Source organism: Siniperca chuatsi, linkage group LG13 (assembly GCF_020085105.1).
Source record: "Siniperca chuatsi isolate FFG_IHB_CAS linkage group LG13, ASM2008510v1, whole genome shotgun sequence".
In the NCBI taxonomy this organism is placed as follows: domain Eukaryota; kingdom Metazoa; phylum Chordata; class Actinopteri; order Centrarchiformes; family Sinipercidae; genus Siniperca; species Siniperca chuatsi.
The window spans coordinates 14,170,912-14,188,338 of record NC_058054.1 but is presented as its reverse complement, the minus strand read 5'-3'; the positions used below and the strand labels follow the sequence as shown (position 1 = coordinate 14,188,338).

Here is a 17,427-nt window from a genome sequence, read left to right as displayed (position 1 = left end):
AGCACAGCCTGTACACGCCCACTCAGTCCTGAGAAGAGCTCTAACCATGCAACAAAAGTCAAAACACCTGTGTGGCTAGACAATGGGGGCTTTAACATTTTTCTCACTAATGATACAGCAACATTGCTAGAGTGGATTACAACATTACAACAACAACACAATTGGTCACACAAGACCACTGATAACACAGGATGTCCAGGTGTCCAAGTGGTTTAAGATGCATACCATGTAATTTCAACATCCCTAGTTTGAGCTTTGTTGCATTTCGTACCCCTATCTGTCATCACCAACAACTAAAGCTGTAATCAAATCCCCACATTTGTCACATTAACTGAAACACTTACTGTATTTGCAAGTGAAAACAAAGGTTTTTTTAATTTTCTTTTTTAACATCTGTTTATTGATTTTAAACAGCAGTATACAAATACAGCAGAACAAACACACAATCAACAAATGCACAGGAAAAAACAACAAAGACATTAATGGTAACACAAATGAGGAAAAGTTGCACATAATTTACCACATAAATTATGAGGTATTGACATATGACACAGTTAACTTGTTATCCATTAACCACTCACTCTAATTTCTCAATCAGACTAACGACATGTCGCCAGATTTTCTGAAAGAGTCCTTCTCTTATAAAATATAGTGAATCTAATTTTCTCTAGATGTAATACATTCCTAGTTCCTTCAGCCACATATCAAACGTTGGGAACTACCCAAACTCTCTGTTGCAAACATTTATTACACTCCGTGGTCCAGCTTTGACCATCTTTGTTCATCTTGTTAAATCATTTGACTGCTTGTGTTGCTTGCGCCATGCTACTGTAGATGAATTCTAGCAGTGTCACTGTGTTTCAAGATGTCAACATTTAGGCTACACTGGTGAGAATGTCACTGTATCATAACCATATAAAATATACTTCCCTTCCATCCTATGAAAATATTAATCAAATTTTCAAATATTTCCAAATGGGGGTTCCTATAGATTTTGTTGGTCTTGACTTTATAGTGTTAATGAACCCCTGACCTAATTACTCACCAGAGCCCAATTCCTTTTTCGTACACTAGATGGAAGTATTTGCTGCACCAGGTGATGTCCACACAGGTTAGAGCTGTGTCTACTTACTAAGCTTCTGTCAGAGAGGCAGTAGCAAGGTTTGGGCAACAATCACACAGAAATCCACACATCACCGCTACATTTTAACCTTCTACCCTTAATTGTACCTTACTTTTGTTTTAAAGGTCATTCATCCTAGACATTTTTGACTCTACTATTCTATGTAGAAAAAACTGTAGCCGCAGACAGTTTTGAGATATTGAAGGTCAATTTTCTGTGTGTGGCTTTGAGGGCCCTGCTTACTTCAAGCAATTAGGTCCCCTGAGGTATGTGCATATCTGGCAGAGAGGGTGATGGAAAGTCACGCTGTAATGAAGGTGCGTGTCAGGGAGGACTTCAAAGATGAGTTACTTAGTCACCTTTGAGAAGAGAGATGTCTTTTGAGTGGCTGCGTTGAGCAGGAACCTCGATCACAGGCAAGGTTAATACACAGTAGAGCTGCAGGAGGTAGGCAAAATAAGATAAACACACATCAATGGAATAGGACTTGAATGCTGAAGCAACTAAATCTCACGCACAAACAATGCCACAGAGGTAGGTCATATTAGTTTGAATAGCAACAGCAGCATCTATCAGCTGTAAAATAAGTAATGTAAAGCAGCTATGTTATGTGAGTTTTCAAAGCAACATGAGAGAACCAACAGAGCTCCAAAGAGGCCAACTCAGCTGTGCTTATATTGCAGATGCATCTGTCAGAATAACTGCAGAATTCCTTGTCACAGGGAATTAAGGGTAACAAGTCTTGGAAATCATGACAATTATGCCAAACAAAGACAAACTGCTCTACTAAAAATGTAGATTTGGCAGTTTTGCAATCTAAGCAATCATTGAAGAAAACAGCAACGTTTGTCATGTTTTTCGGTACTAAGCATCATTATCTTTTTATAATATTATGACCCTTGTGCCAAAGGGTTAGGGTTAGGGGTAACATACAGCTCTAATGCTGTTGATAGAAAGTAGTCACTGCTTTCATCAATTGAGAAATGTATTATGGGTTAAAGGTGGCCTTTTCAAGTCATTATGTTTGAGCTGATCATAATTTGCTTCACACTGCAGGGATGTTTGTATTAATCTTATTGCAATTACAGTACTGCTTCCTATTTTGGTCCAACACCTAAATAAAACCTTTTCTCTTTGTCCTTCAAAAACAATAGCCTCTACATTTTATTTGTTTACATGTATCAGTCAGTCATTATCATCAGTGACATATTTAATTACAATGGTTCGGAAGTTATGGAAACACAGACATTAATCAAAGCATATTCATCAAATCAGGTCTGGTGAGGGAAAGAAGCGCACTGGGCTAGTTCCTGCTAATTAGCATGGCAATTATTGTAAGCTGTCACAGTTCTTAAGCAACGGGGTGGACTGTGTGTGCTCCAGAGCGTAATCCCTCACAAATTACAAGATAATGGAGGCAAAGAGAGGCCAATGCTTCAAAAGGAACCAGGAGATAGAATCCCCAGCAGGGACATTTTAGGGACAGGCAGGGAGAGAGACAGTGAACGAAGGAAAGGTAGGGGAAAGTAGTACAGCATGTATTCCCTTCACACAGAGCAGTCTGACTAGGAGAGGCTTATTTAACTGCTTAGTAAAGTGATTGGCTACAAAGGAAACAGATATGATAAGCTGTTCATTTATCACATTATGCTTTTTTTTACTGTAGTTATAAAAGGTATTTTAAGATAATAAGTTAATAGCCAACAATAAATCACTTTGATCACTTGATTCTACTGAATTTCATGATGTACAACATGAGCTCAGTGGATGGTTCAGCTAATAACTACTGATCAATAGTCCCTCTCTCTCCTTGAGTCCAACTTGTGGCATACTTTTTTTTAGTGTCTTAGGAGTTCTTGTTAGCTGAATTGTTGTCAAGAATCAATAAAAGATAATTGCCAAAAAGGCAGGCAGCACTTTGCTGGAAAACAGTCTACTGCAGCATTTCTGAAGAAATACTGACCCCATTTACACCTTACATTAACATGTTATCTGTATCTCCATATCCTATCTGGATAAGGAGAAATGCATGTTAATGCAAGGTGTAAATGATCAGACCACATCGGCTCTCAGCCAGGTGTAAATACAAGAAAAAAATCTGCCCAGCAAGTCACCTCACTATGCTTTTTCCTGCAAAGCTTAAGCAAGCCTGGCAAAAGCTAGCACAAGTTAGCAAGTCTTCCTAGCAAAAAGTGATTTAAAAATTAATGATGCCTATCCATGGCATTGCTTCCTTTGACCAGGGACCACCCAGCCCCATCTAATTAATAATGGCCAAACTAATACAAACTGTAAATGCAAAGGCATCTTGATTGAATGCCATTACCGAAATAATTTATCCAGATAGAGATAACATGTCATATGACATAAATGGGGACAATGTTCAACATTGATGGTTATTGTTATGTCCCATCCCTTAATGCCTTTCACAGCCACTCAGGTGTTTGCAATTACTTTGGCTGATTAAGTGATGTCATCAAACTCTATGTACTAATAAGAATGATACATGTGTAAGTTGTCTTGCCCCAAACAGGTGCAACCAAACAGGAGCGTGAGGGAGGTGTCAGTTAAGTGTAGTGTGTACACACCCACACAGTCCTGAGAAGAACTCTAATCAGGTAGATTAAGTGAAAACACCTGTGTGGGTATAGACGATGACTGTGTAGGGGTTTTTAATTAATCTATAACAATGACAAAGGTATAACTTCTCCCACTAAAACACCAACAACACAACAAAACCAAAAGGAGGGTCAGACAGATCAATCAAGCACAGTCGGTAAACGCCCACTCAGTTCTCAGACGAAGTCCAATCAGGCAAAATAAGTGAAAGCACCTGTATGGATGGATCTCCTTTATGGTACTGTACTTTGCACCACTGATGGTGAAGTTGTTTTAGGAAATAAATGGTGAAAGAAATTAGATATTTTCTGTCTTCTCTTTTCTATGTTATAGCTTTTTATATGGAAATGAGATGCCCGATGCCACATTTATCACAAGGTTTACAATGCTTACTAAAGTAGCATTCACTTCAAATATCACTCATCACCAGACCCATGTATTGTCTCTCTAAAATGCTCTCAAACTCTTCTCAAATTGTCTCTTCTCTGAATGAACCCCAGTGGACCATCAGGTTTAGCTATTATTTTCACAGGGGTATTGTCAATAGCACTGGTAGGTGTTAAGACACTAAAGCATTTATATTCATATGAGGAATATTATTCTAAAATAATTGCTTTAATGCTGCCTTGATACTTCAGGATAGCTACTATTTTGGAAAAGATTACCTCTAGTTATTTGTCTGTTCAACTTTAGCAAGGAAATCGAAGTTAACCTAATTTTAGAACATTCTTATTGCATATTTGCATCACAATAACTGACATTTATTCAAAAGCAAGTGGAAGCAGCAAGTAAAATAAACCACCAGTGCTGTATGCATCATGGTGGAAGTGAACATTTAAAAGAGTTATAATTATATTACATAATATTTGCATATTATTTACATAATGTTAACATTTGGCAATTATATTATATTAGTGCAGACTTATTACATAATACAATTGCCATAATTTTTTAGATTATACAAATGCTCAAAACGTGACAACTGCAGTTCATTTTCCTGTTAGCTTGAATATGGTGCATTCTGGTTAATTAACATTTAGGGTGTCCTTTTAAGGCTTACATAATTCTTACAGTAATAATCACTGCACAGTGATTTTTTACAATGATGACTTATTCAATGCATTTTGATATGAGGGTGGGGTACAGTGATACATGGATTAACCAGCTTGGAGCTTTTGAAAAGGAGATGAAAAATTTAACAAGTCAAAATACTGTCATGATGAGGCACACCCACAGCCTTTCAATGAGCTTCTGTGGATCTGGAGCATAAGGTAAATGCCAGCACCCTTCATCTCACAAGCAGCTCTGCCAGACAGACTGCGAGGCTGTGAAGCCATCCAACTATGAGTTCGGCTCTCTCATCAATGATTAGCATTTATTATGTAAACTGTAACAACTCTGATGTGATATAGAGACTGAGACTATCAGGGGATATTTCTGTTATGTTCACATGGCATTTAGCCCATACCCAGCCTATTGATGCAGCCCTGCATGTTCAACAGTTGGAGTATGCTTTTCTCTACAAAATGTTACTCTATTCCTTTAATATCATAAGTGCGTTGCCATTTTAGTGTGAATTTCCAAATACTTTCTGTAGAAATCTAATATTTTTTGTTGTTTAGAAAATGACACTGGACAGTCACTGGCACTGTAGAGTCAGATCCCATTTTGTTTGAATGTCTTGTGAAAGACTCAAACAAGTATCTGTATTACTCTTCAGTTACAGTATCAATACATTTTTGCAACTGGATTTTTTGTGACTTTGGCATCAGAAGACAGTTGGCTGTTTGTCAGCAACTCATGCATTACACAGATCTGAACGGAGCCAAGTCTAAGCCAAATCTGCACAATGAGATTAGGACTCATTACTACAGTAATCCAAAATAATGTTTTTGTTCATACTTTTGTTTGCTGAATGTGAGAATATCACTCGTTTATTTAGATGAATTTCAAAAGGGCCAGAGATGGGAATTAGGAAAATGTAAAAATTCAATAATGTGCCATTTTGCCATAGCTACAATTCCATCAGTGAGGAATGGGAGTGGAAATTTAAGAGGCTTGATGGCCCAAATACTAAAACTGTATGACTAGTTTTCAATACAAATCCAGATCAAATTTTAAATCTTGTTTTGTATGTTTTTAACTTGTCTTGCTGATCTGTCATTTTATTCTCTATCTAACAAGGACGAAAAGTGAAAAAGTTTTAGTGTGTTTTTATCCTCGACAATCTTATTAGTACGTCAGGACTGGGTGATTGTGTTGTGTTTAGCTTTAGTATTGTCAAGTAAATCTATTTCTGAACCTTAAAATCTAATACCAGTTTATTGACAAGTCTACAATATAATACATAGACATAAAATAGTATGCAGCAATTATTGATGTTACAAATACAACTACCTCAGATTTGCAGACACTGTACTAGGAATATGGTCTTGGAAGGACTCCTACAAAGCCTCCACTGAGGTTTAAAGGGAGAATCAGCATGTGCACTGTACATGTTATCATTTAATTTTAGCTGTGATTACTGTGGATGGGCACATTGTTACAGTATGATAGCATCGGTTCTACAGCCCAACATCTAAACACAAACACTTGAGTACTGGAGTAATGGAGAGCCACAGCAGGGCACAGTATAATCGGCAACACTACAGCCTCTGTGTACCCTCTGTGGCACTGCTTTGTTTCTGAGTGCCCTCCATTTTCAGATGAGTCATTGCACTTGTATTTCCAAATACAGCAACAATGCACCTGCCAAATTGATTGCTTCCCTGACACACTTTCCTTGCATTCTGTTCAATATGTATGCAGTAGTTTAGCATATTTTACACAGGCAAAGTATAAATAAAGAAGCCACATGGGCTTTGGAGATGCTGTTCCCACTATCTCAATGTTCCACTCTGTAATCAATCTCTGTTATCAAGAACACCTTAAGCATGACCTTTGGAGTAATGATCTAATATTAATGTTGGGTTGAGATACCTGCAAGATCTTTACATTATGTATGACACTTATTTAATTATTAATAATTATTTATTTCCAATCTGGTAAAGGCAAATAAAAATCAAGAGCAATATTGATGGCAATGTTTTCTCTATTATGAAGAATTTTTTCAGTTACACTTTGTAATTTGCACCTCACGATGGCAGACAAGAAAACAACATTTTCTATGAAAACTGCCTCTGGAGCACAGCAATAGTGCAGCACTGGTGTAAATCTTTATGTGCATTAGTTTCCATGATGTCTCTGTGCCTTTGTTGCATATTTGAATAACTGACATTAGTAACTAATGGGTATTTCACTATCACTAGCCCTTTTTATAGGCAGCCAGATGATTCAACAGGGTTGGAGACCATTCAAATATGAAAAGTTATTTGTCAGTCATCCTTATTCTAGTAAAAGGGGAGCATCATACTGCACATGACTTTTAGTACAGTCAGCTCATATACAGTGTGTAAAATGAAACTGTATTCCCTAAACTGCCCCTCAACATCCATTACCAAATGTAGAAGAAAAAACACATTTTCTGTATGTCGATTTCCCATCAGCCATTATGAGGTGCACATTACAAACACAAATTCCTGTATTTCATCATTATAACACATTTGTCACACAATAAAGCACTCAGTCATTTCTCTTGTGTTAAAACTGACACATTGGCAATGAAAACTACAGCATATGATAACACCACCTAATTAAGAGAAGATGCAAAAGCAGTTATAGTCAAATTTCTAAAGAGCTGATCTGAACTTAATGGACTGTACTTATATAGCACCTTTCTAGTCATTCTGACTAATCAAAGGCCTTTAACTACATATCTCATTCACTGCTCATCAAAGTAAACCAAGCATTCACACACCGAACATTCGCACAGCCCTCGGGAGCAATTTGGGATTTAGTGTCTTGCCCAAGGACACTTGGACATGTGGGCTGGGGGAAGCCGGGATCGAACCGCAGGCCTTCCGATTGGTAGATGACCCACTCTACCACGAAGCTACAATCGCCCCATTAATTAAGCTCATTGTGAACAACACTGGTAAGGAGTCTGAATGAAGCTGCATTAAAACCCTACGCTTGCTGTGTGCCGTTGCCTGAGCAGGTTCCTTTGTTGCAACTGTGATGTGACTAAGTCTGAGAGATGGTGGTGGTTCCATTTGTGAGAAAATAACAGTAATTCAAGCTGCGCTCCTTCAGTCACTTCTACTGTTCTGTAGTGTTTCTCATTTCTTTTGGACCACAGCTGGGGGACTGACAGGATTGTATCAGAATGCAAATAAGGCTTACAGTTTCTTCCACTGTGTACCAGAGGGAGGTTATGCACACACAAGTAGCTAAACAGGTACATGAAATATACAAATTCCCACAAACTGTACTTTGAGGTGCCATAGGCGAGAATGCTAAGTATTTCATTACGACTGGTAAAACTGTTAATCTCACAAGGCGTGTTAATGAGAGCTTCAGTGAAAGACCTCACACTAATTCTTGGTATCCTTTAAGACAGAGGCTGGGGCAGTTAACACTTAACAATAATGTCGCATTAGTGAAGAGTACCAAACTTTTCTATGGTGTTTCTGCTGTATAAAGCTTATTGTGCCAGTAGCCTATTCACTTCATCACATCCACTATACGGAACGTGCCGGTGGCTGGAAATGCTTTAAAAACATAATCTGGCGCTACACACAATGTGTGATAACAAAAACTATTCAATGATTGCTTGGAGAAGTAATCTAATTACAGCAAGCCTTACATGCGTAATTCAGCAAGTGTCCAGGCAGTGTTTTGTGAAGAGCGTTGTGCGCTCTCTCGTGGATTTTCTTGGACATTGTGTTCAGTTTCAACAGGAAAGCACAGCGTTCAGAGCATATATGGGGGGTTGTTGCATGCAGTGTCTATTTGCCTGGCACCTGTTGCTGGCTTATTATTTTCAGCGCTGGTCTACTGAGGATTTAACAACAGCATCGTTCACCTCATATCAGGACCATGTCGGAGGAGCAAACTGATTCTAACTCCAGTCGGTATTATTTTGACAATACTTCAACTAGAGTCCAGAGCAGCTTCGTGTTTTCAGGACCCATATTTGTCATTTTGATGGTGATGATGGTGACTTTGGTTGTTGTGATAGTTTTGGGTAACGCACTGGTCATTTTGGCCTTTAAAGTGGACAAGAGTTTGAGAAGACAATGCAATTACTACTTCCTGAATTTGGCAATATCAGATTTTCTCGTTGGTAAGTCCAACCTTAGTCTTTTTCATAGACCCCGTAATAACAGAATATAGAGTAACATTTGTGTTATTTCTGTCATAAAGGGAATTCGCATGATATGGTGTGCTACTGATATATGATAGGTAAAGTTTTGAAATCCTTTAACTATCTTCGATGCTTCTTTGTATGCCTGTACTGTAGATGTGTACTACTAAGTACAGTAGTTGAGTAGGTCTACATTCACACATTAAGCAGCTGCAAATAAATTCCATTGATGGGACCAACAATGAAGAATTAGAGCGCTTGATACATTTTTCTTTCTTTATTTGGCAATGGCATTGCTTATTTTTTGGAAACACGTAATCTTTATACGATCTGCTCTTTCACACCCACTCATCACTATTTTTCACATTCCTTCCTTCCTTCCTTCCTTCCTTCCTTCCCAACCATTTAGGATTTATAAGGACTATATAAACATTTAATAAATGGTTTATAACACACTATAATGTATTTATAAGAGATATATGGGCATTTGTAAGTGTTCATTAATGTACAGTATTTTCTAGTGTGTTTATTATACTTTCATTGATTTAATGTTCAAACACCAGCCTCTATTAAAAAATACCCCTCATATCTGCTTACAACTACATTATAGCATTATAGTGTGTTAGGTTTACTGATTATAAATGCTAAATGGGGTGGGGGGCTGAAATAAAGGATTACTGATTTGATGAATGTGCATTACTGAAAATGTACTGTATTTGCATTGGTTTCTGATCCCTTTCCAATAACTGTATCTGTAGGGGCATTCTGCATCCCAGTCTACATCCCTTACATCCTCACAGGCAGGTGGACGCTGGGCCGAGGACTGTGTAAACTGTGGCTGGTCATGGACTACCTGCTTTGTTCTGCGTCTGTCTTCAACATTGTCCTCATCAGCTACGACCGCTTCCTGTCAGTCACCAGAGCAGTGAGTGGAACACCCTGTACCTCACATCTGTAATACACAGAGCCATCAAAGTGAATTTAGGATTCTGACTCACAGTACACTAGCCTGCCATATTTGTAAAAAATAAATCTGGAATGTTGTCATAGTCAAATGAACATAAACCAGAGTATGTTTGGAGTTAATTTTAAACTTCCTCTGGATTTTCCAATCTTAGTTTCCACTCAGACAGAAATAATTTTTTCATATGTGAGTGATGTATAATGTTAAAAGTTGAAGATCCCTTTCCCTTGTAGTGATACGACAGTTCACTGCTTGTGGTCTGTGACTTCATTTCTGACTGGTGAGTCTCCCAGGTCATTGGTAGGGCCAGTGCCATCTCATTCTCCCAAATGAGCCCATCTGCAGAGGTTAATCATTCCTGACCCATTCAGGCCCAGTGCCACCCCTAATTATAGCCCTTCCCCATGACGAAGATAAAAAAGTCACATTTTGACTTTGGGACAGACTAGGCTTCAGAAAATACGCAAAAAACAACACAAGACTGTCAATAATCTAACATTAGATGACTAAACTTACTTAAACACTTTTAATTTTCACTTCAGCAGATTCAAATCATTTAATCTATGTCCATGCAACTATGTTCCACTGCTTTATTTTTCTGAAATACAATTGTACTGCATCATTTTTATATTTTGTCTTGTGTCTTGGCACGTATCTAGTATTTAGCATATTTTCCAAACCTCTGCAGCTGTTAGGCCCCTTGAACCTTTTGTTGGGGCTTTTCTTTGCGTTAGCTGACTGACTGTATTCTATACACGAGTGTGTTAACTCAAAGGTGGGATGAGGCTTGGCATAGTAGACAAAGAGAGTGTTCTGTTTCCTTTCACAAGGAAACACTTAACATCAGAGCAATGAATGCAAATAACACCAGAGAGAGAGAGCTTCTTCTTTAATTAGCTAGCTTTGATCATCAAGATCCTCCTCCGTGCCGTGGTCCTTCCAACCTGGAAAGATCAATCATAGCAGAAACAGGCCACTGGCAGCCAAGCAACATTTTCCTAAAAGCATTCTCTGAACTCTGATGAGAACTCTCTGAACATTGAAAGACAAAGGATTGTCCAAAGGACAAAGTTTATCTTTAAAAAGAAATGATAGAGTCAGATTAGATGCATGTATTTGGCAGTGAGTTGAAATGTTAGCACAATAACAAAATGCAAACTGCACATTGTTAGAGGGAAAATAGGCTATTTTATGTGTTACTTTTGATTATAAGAGTGCGCTAAGATTAATCTGAGGACCTCTCAGGAGGAATCTAACAATTTAAAAACTGATTCTTCTCTGTTGAGTGCTACATCACTACATGAAACGGGCAACAAGTACTGTATACCAATTAATTTATACAAACCACTTTTTATCTACTAAGAACTGCAGTTAATTTTTTCTTCATTCAGAACATGGTCAGAGCAGCTGGTGAGGATGTAAAGTTTGCTGCCCGCTTAACAAGAATGTGGACAGGGACATAGGATGTGACACTAATTGAGACAAGGGGTCATGAGAGGTGCTTCATCGACTTAACACTCATTCACACTGTTTTCTGCTGTGCATGAGGTCAGGATGTTGGAGACGAGTTCTGTTGTTCTGTTCTGTGATTTCACAAACATATAGTTATGTATCTGTCAAAAGATGCATGTTATATGTTCTAATGTTATTAGCTTGATGCGTGATTAAATTCTCACTTGTGGGCTCATCAGTGTCCCCTGAGTTTGAAGGGTTTCACTGTTTCACTGGATGAATTTGGAGACATGGTTTAAAGCTATGGCTTCTGGTTACTGTGCTGCGATTAGATCAAGGAGACCAGTGTTGTGTTAAAAAGTGCTGGAATTAAACGTCTTCCACCACTGCTGTTAAATGAACATTGCCTACCTTTTTATGGGTAAAGACAGCGCCCTTTAGGAGAATAAATTGTTATTTTGACCTCTAAATATTTCTACAATAATGGCAGGATGCAGCAAATGCATTTACATTTGAGTGACCGCACACTGGCAGTATTACTCCAAGTACATTTTCTGATTTATGCTTATATTTACTGCAGGTAAGTTACCGTGCCAGACAGAGCATGACTCATCAAGCCATAATCAAGATGATTGCTGTCTGGGTGCTAGCCTTTGTCCTGTACGGGCCAGCTATCATATTCTGGGAGCTGGTGATGGGCAGAAGCCGCGTGCCAAAGGATGAGTGCTTTGCGGAGTTCTATTACTCTTGGTACTTCCTGCTGAGTGCCTCTATGCTGGAGTTTTTCTCTCCTTTCATCTCGGTGGCTTTCTTCAACCTCAGCATTTACCTCAGCATACGCAGGAGGAGGCTCCACAGCAGGGAGGCCCAGCTCCACCTTCAACTGAGCAAACCTGCTTCTGCCCAGGGGGAAAGTGTCCCCTTGTCCCACAACTGGGGGTTTGGGATGAAACTGGCTGTAAGAGGCTCTATCCACTCCCAGACCTCCTCTCCCAGTTTGGGTAAACTAGATCCCTCAACCAGCAGGGCTGCTCAGCCTAGCCGTCTGTCCAGGGATAAGAAAATTGCTAAGTCCCTGGCCATCATAGTGTGTGTGTTTGCCATCTGCTGGGCACCGTACACCCTACTGATGATCATTCGCGCTGCCTGCAGAGGGCGGTGCATCCCGCATCACTGGTACGAGATCACCTTCTGGCTCCTGTGGCTCAACTCTGCTATTAACCCATTCCTGTACCCGCTTTGCCACAGTAGCTTCCGCAGGGCCTTTAGCAAGATTCTCTGCCCAAGGCGGCATACTACTCCCCCATCATCTGTCCTTCGTGCTGGCCAGTGACAAGCGGATACCCATGCCTGAATGGGGATGAACAATGTGCCAAAACTATGGATGGAAGCATTCAAAATCTAAGCCCATAAATTCCACAGTTTCAGCTGTTGAAGCTAAACTGTGCATCACAGTTTGTCATATAGACCATAATTAATAGTTTTCAATTGTGCATTTTAGTGTTTGGATGTATAAGGTTGGTACTGTCCAGTATAATGTAATTTACTGTCAATCAGTTCACTGTGTTCACATGTAGAGTATGTATTAAACTTTCATCATAGGCATGAAAATTATTCTCCTGTCTCTAGGTTATTGGGTAAGACAAAAAAAACAACAACAGAAAAGGGTGAAAGAGAACACTCTCTTCAGACCTGTTGATAAATACCATTCAGACAATATAACAACCAGATCTGCCAGCTGTGGCTTATGTACTGTATGTGTCTGTAGAAATAAGGTCCAGAAATGAATTTTCCTTGATTAACTGCCACATTCTTTGACACATTTATTGTCCACTTATAAAATCTAGTTATGTTTCATTTTCTACAGTATATCATCACATAACCCACATATTTATCTTGAATGAGCGCCATTCATTCATCAGTTATGTTGTCTTGTTCTTTATATTATGCAGCTTGTATCTTGAATTTACATATATTATATTGAGGATTTATGTTGATAAAAAGATAAGTATTGCCCTCACTGTGACATTCCTTGCTTCAGCTGAAGTAAAACAGATCACTATCGCCCTCTGCTGTTAGAAAGTTTACTACTATTAATTTTGCAGTAGCACAGTGAGAAAGTACCATTAGTGTAAATGTATGTAAAATGAAATGTGTTATTAAAGCCTAACATTTTATTTTCTCTCTTTATGGGCCACATTGTTATACAACAAATTAGTAATGGATTACAGTTCTCCACACACTGAGTTCATTTTCTGCACATTCATCACCCCATGTTATAAAATAAATGACTTCTTTACTGCACTGTAGAAAAACAACACAAACAAAAGGAAACATTCATTTTTATTTTTAACTGTTTACGTTATTCGGGATTATTGCCACTAAACCACTCCACAGCAATACCACCATCACTGCCTTATTTTATTTTATGTTTTAGTTTGTTTTACAGAAGGCATTTGGTTTTATGTAAGAGAGAGAAGTAATCTGTTTACAGACAATGCCAAAATACCATTTTACTGCTATGATCAGCAGGTGTATGTATACATATGTGCCACTAGATGTCACCATTAACCTTTACAGCTTCCTGTGTGTGTAGTACTTGAGCATTAAGCTTCGATTTGTCATTGAGTGAAGTCAATCTTTGAGATTGGCCTTGGTTTACATGAACTGTTTTTTATTGTTTGTGTTGGAATTGTCAGTTAAATACATGCTATATTTTTGTACCAGGACTGTGACTGATATAAATTGTAATAGAGGAATGTAACCTAATAATCATAGGTCTATAAAATTGGATGGTGCTCTCGTTACATTTTCTCACAGTGAGCCCTTTCACTGTCACATAGTATCACTTGTAATTGCAAAACTTGAACAGTTACAGTATGTCCTATGCTTTAGCAAATGTTTTGTATAGTCCTTAAGTGCTGTCATGCTATATATTTTTTTAGTAACTGTTTGTGTAATAACTTCAACAATAGAGTAGTAGCCTCAAGCCTTTTGGCTGAAAAGAGAGTTATGGTATAATAATAAAAATAAAAAATAAATACATTTTTGTGCTTATTTTACGTGAATGAAATTTAGGATTTTCAAAAATAAACACATCTCTGTTACTGGCTGAGGACCATTTTGCGAAATATAAAATAAATTAATTAAGCTCTGTGATACATTTTAAATGGCAACATTGTGCCCTGTATTTGCTATCTACCTGATGGCTAATTGGGTCAGTGCCAAGTGCCGAGTGGCTTTTGTTTTTCATGTGCAGATGAAATGCTGAGAGTGCAATACCATTTTTGTATTGTTCCCCAGTCTAGGTAGGTTTGATTTGATAGATTAAATGAGTTCTGTCCAGATGCAGACTTATTAGACCTGTAATTACGCCATCATGTTAGATAGTGGGGTTACATTTGCAGGTGCCTGGGTCCCACAAGGGACTTACATTGCTCAAATTGTTGCTGTTGCCTGTATGCACATCTGGGCCCCTGGTCAGGTGCTGGGAATAAGGGCACAGCTGCAGGGAACAGGCCTCTGCTCCCCCTCACTCCCTCTCTGCCCGTGGCATGGTGGGGGGACAGAAGCACACTTCTGACCAGAGGGATGCAGGGACATTTCCCTTGGGATGACAGAACTGCATTTATCAGCAGAATGGCAAGCCTGGGTTTACTCCCTGTGTATCTAAATGCGTATCACTGTGAGGAGTGCTTGCACTATGTGCAGCTATATTAGGAGGACTACTGCTACTGATTTTGTTGATAGATTGAAATGTCTTGGCATGTGTGCCAAACCAACAGTTTGAGGCTGTGTTGGGGATCATGCCAGCTAAAATTGGTCTAGGAGGGGTAGCACCATGAAAAATACAGATGAGAGATTTTAATAATGTGCGCAAAGGTGTGTGTGTCTTTCTAATCCTTTTCAGTGTGTATACGTGAATGTGTTAATTGGGGATTTGGATGTCTGTGGCCCCAAGCAATGTATCTAAAAGCAGTGACCCCAAATGGAGCACACCTGTGCCCCTTAAGTTTATAGAGCCCCATTAGCAGAGACACAGTAAGTGATCAGAGGGGGGAAAGGGCCTATATAACTTCCCCATGAGAATGAATAGTTAAACTCTTAGAGGTTCCTCTCTAGCACTTTGTTAGGATGACTTAATGCTGAAATCTCTTATTTTGAAACTGGATAACATCTCTCGTCTGCACAATACAATAGATAAATAAAAGGTGACAGATGTGGAATGAAGTCACTGTAATGTTTGGCATTAGGAAAAACACAGAAGACATTGGCATTTTCACATACCAGTACTCCTTACAACAAGGTGATGACCAATATGCTACACTAGTATTTTAAAGTTAAACTGGAATATAAAAGTGAACTGGCAGACAAGAACAAACCACTTTAGTCTACAGATACAGGTCAAAACTGTAACCTCTTTTGAAGTTGTAGCATCACTTAGTGTACATCCTCCCCCCGCGTAGGCTGTTCACTTTCCCAGCTAACTAAATGTAAACCACAGTTAATATTTCATGAGGGACATGCTCAAAAAGAAAAACAGACTATTTCTGCTTGATTTTTGCCTTTTCTGTTCTTCCGTTTTTCCCTCTGCTTTTTCCTGCAGTGTACTTCCTGACTAGAGATTAAATAATTCCATTGGAATCCTCTTAGGATGGGTTCCCAGCACTTGGCAATTAAACAATTACATTTAATCAGCATGGGGCGACGCTTCAAGTCACCCTCATTTCAGACGTTGATTAAAAGCAATTCTGCAGTGGTTATGCTGTCGACTTTCGAAACTGTGGTTCACTTAGGTTTACTGCATCTGTGGGGTCAGGTTGGATAGCAATATGGCAGGTTCAGTGGTGGTCGAGGGCTGTATCTGCCTGTGGTGGGTAAAACAGTAATGACAGAATTCATGGCAGACCTTATATTGTCCCTTAAATCAGAGCTAGTTAGATTACTTAGAGACATTTTGATCTTACGGCAAAGAAGACTCAATGAACAATAGAAAGGAGAGGGACTTTAAGTTATGCATGTGGGAGTCTAGCTTCTGTGTGAGTATGGGCCCATTTTTTACATTACATATGTGTAGTTGTCCACACACAGCTGTTTGATTTTGCATCTACAGTTATGTGCATTTGGCTTGAATGAAATACACCTTGACATATAAATTTCATCATGCCATGCAATAACATCTCCCTCTGTGATGGCAAACAAGCTGAGAGAGGGCACAGGGGGATGAAGGCTTTTGTGTGAGCCGTGTTTGGCATTACACTCGAGTAAAAGAGTGCTACGTGGCATAGCGCTGGAGTGGACTTTAGTCTTCGCTGTGCAAGACAGATGAGTTGCGATGGATACCCGGCCCCCTCTTGTGAAACCCAGGTGCCCCTGTTTCATAAGGTACCCCACTGGCTCCCCAGCCCTCTTAATTAGCAGCTTCGGTCAGCTGGCATCCAGGCCTTCGAGCACCAGTCACTGGCCTTACAGTCTCTGCTGCTGAAGGAATCCAGTTCACTCCAGATCTTCAACTTTTCTAACAGATGGATTCATGGGGGGGCTGAGTAAGAGGCATCAGAGTTTTTGCAAACCTGTAAATCATGTGAATTTCCTGGTATCTGGATCAGATGCATGCTGGAAGGGGCAGAAAATGCTGGTGAATGCTTTAGTTAGTGTGTTTCTTGGTTTTAATAAAGATGGGCAAGAGAATGGGCTATGAGTTTTAGTCTCAGCTGCAGAAACGCTGTAACAAGACATTGATGATTTTTATATGATGAAGTCAAATATAGATAAAAGGTTTCACCAGGATGGAAATGTAGCCTTTTTCCTGGTGCAGTATCATAGCAGCGCTGTAACAATAGTCTCTTATAATGACATTCCCCTAGTAACTTCTTGCCTCTATGAATCTCAAGGGGAAAGCGCAACAAAAAGTGATAATTACATGAAATATACATAGAGAATAAAGGGAGCATGTTTACATAACCATGCCCATAAATATCTGACGGAGTAGACATTGTTCTCCGACTCCTTTTAAGCTGATCT

General features: G+C 39.1%; 1 protein-coding gene across 1 annotated transcript; it reads left to right on the top strand.

Annotated features, from left to right (window-relative positions):
* Window positions 1–8,514: 8,514 nt before the first annotated feature.
* Window positions 8,515–14,339, top strand: LOC122887146 (histamine H3 receptor-like). Its single transcript, XM_044220090.1, has 3 exons — window positions 8,515–8,966; window positions 9,746–9,912; window positions 11,984–14,339. The coding sequence occupies exons 1-3, from the start codon at window positions 8,720–8,722 to the stop codon at window positions 12,734–12,736; spliced, it is 1,167 nt and encodes a 388-aa protein (XP_044076025.1). The 5' UTR covers window positions 8,515–8,719; the 3' UTR covers window positions 12,737–14,339.
* The last annotated feature ends 3,088 nt before the right edge of the window (window positions 14,340–17,427 follow it).

Excerpts from the sequence above, each read along its gene's own strand:
- LOC122887146 (XM_044220090.1), top strand. The coding sequence starts at position 8,720 with ATGTCGGAGGAGCAAACTGATTCTAACTCCAGTCGGTATTATTTTGAC. Across the intron at positions 8,967-9,745 it reads AATATCAGATTTTCTCGTTG|GGGCATTCTGCATCCCAGTC; the intron begins GTAAGTCCAACC and ends CTGTATCTGTAG. Across the intron at positions 9,913-11,983 it reads TCCTGTCAGTCACCAGAGCA|GTAAGTTACCGTGCCAGACA; the intron begins GTGAGTGGAACA and ends TATTTACTGCAG.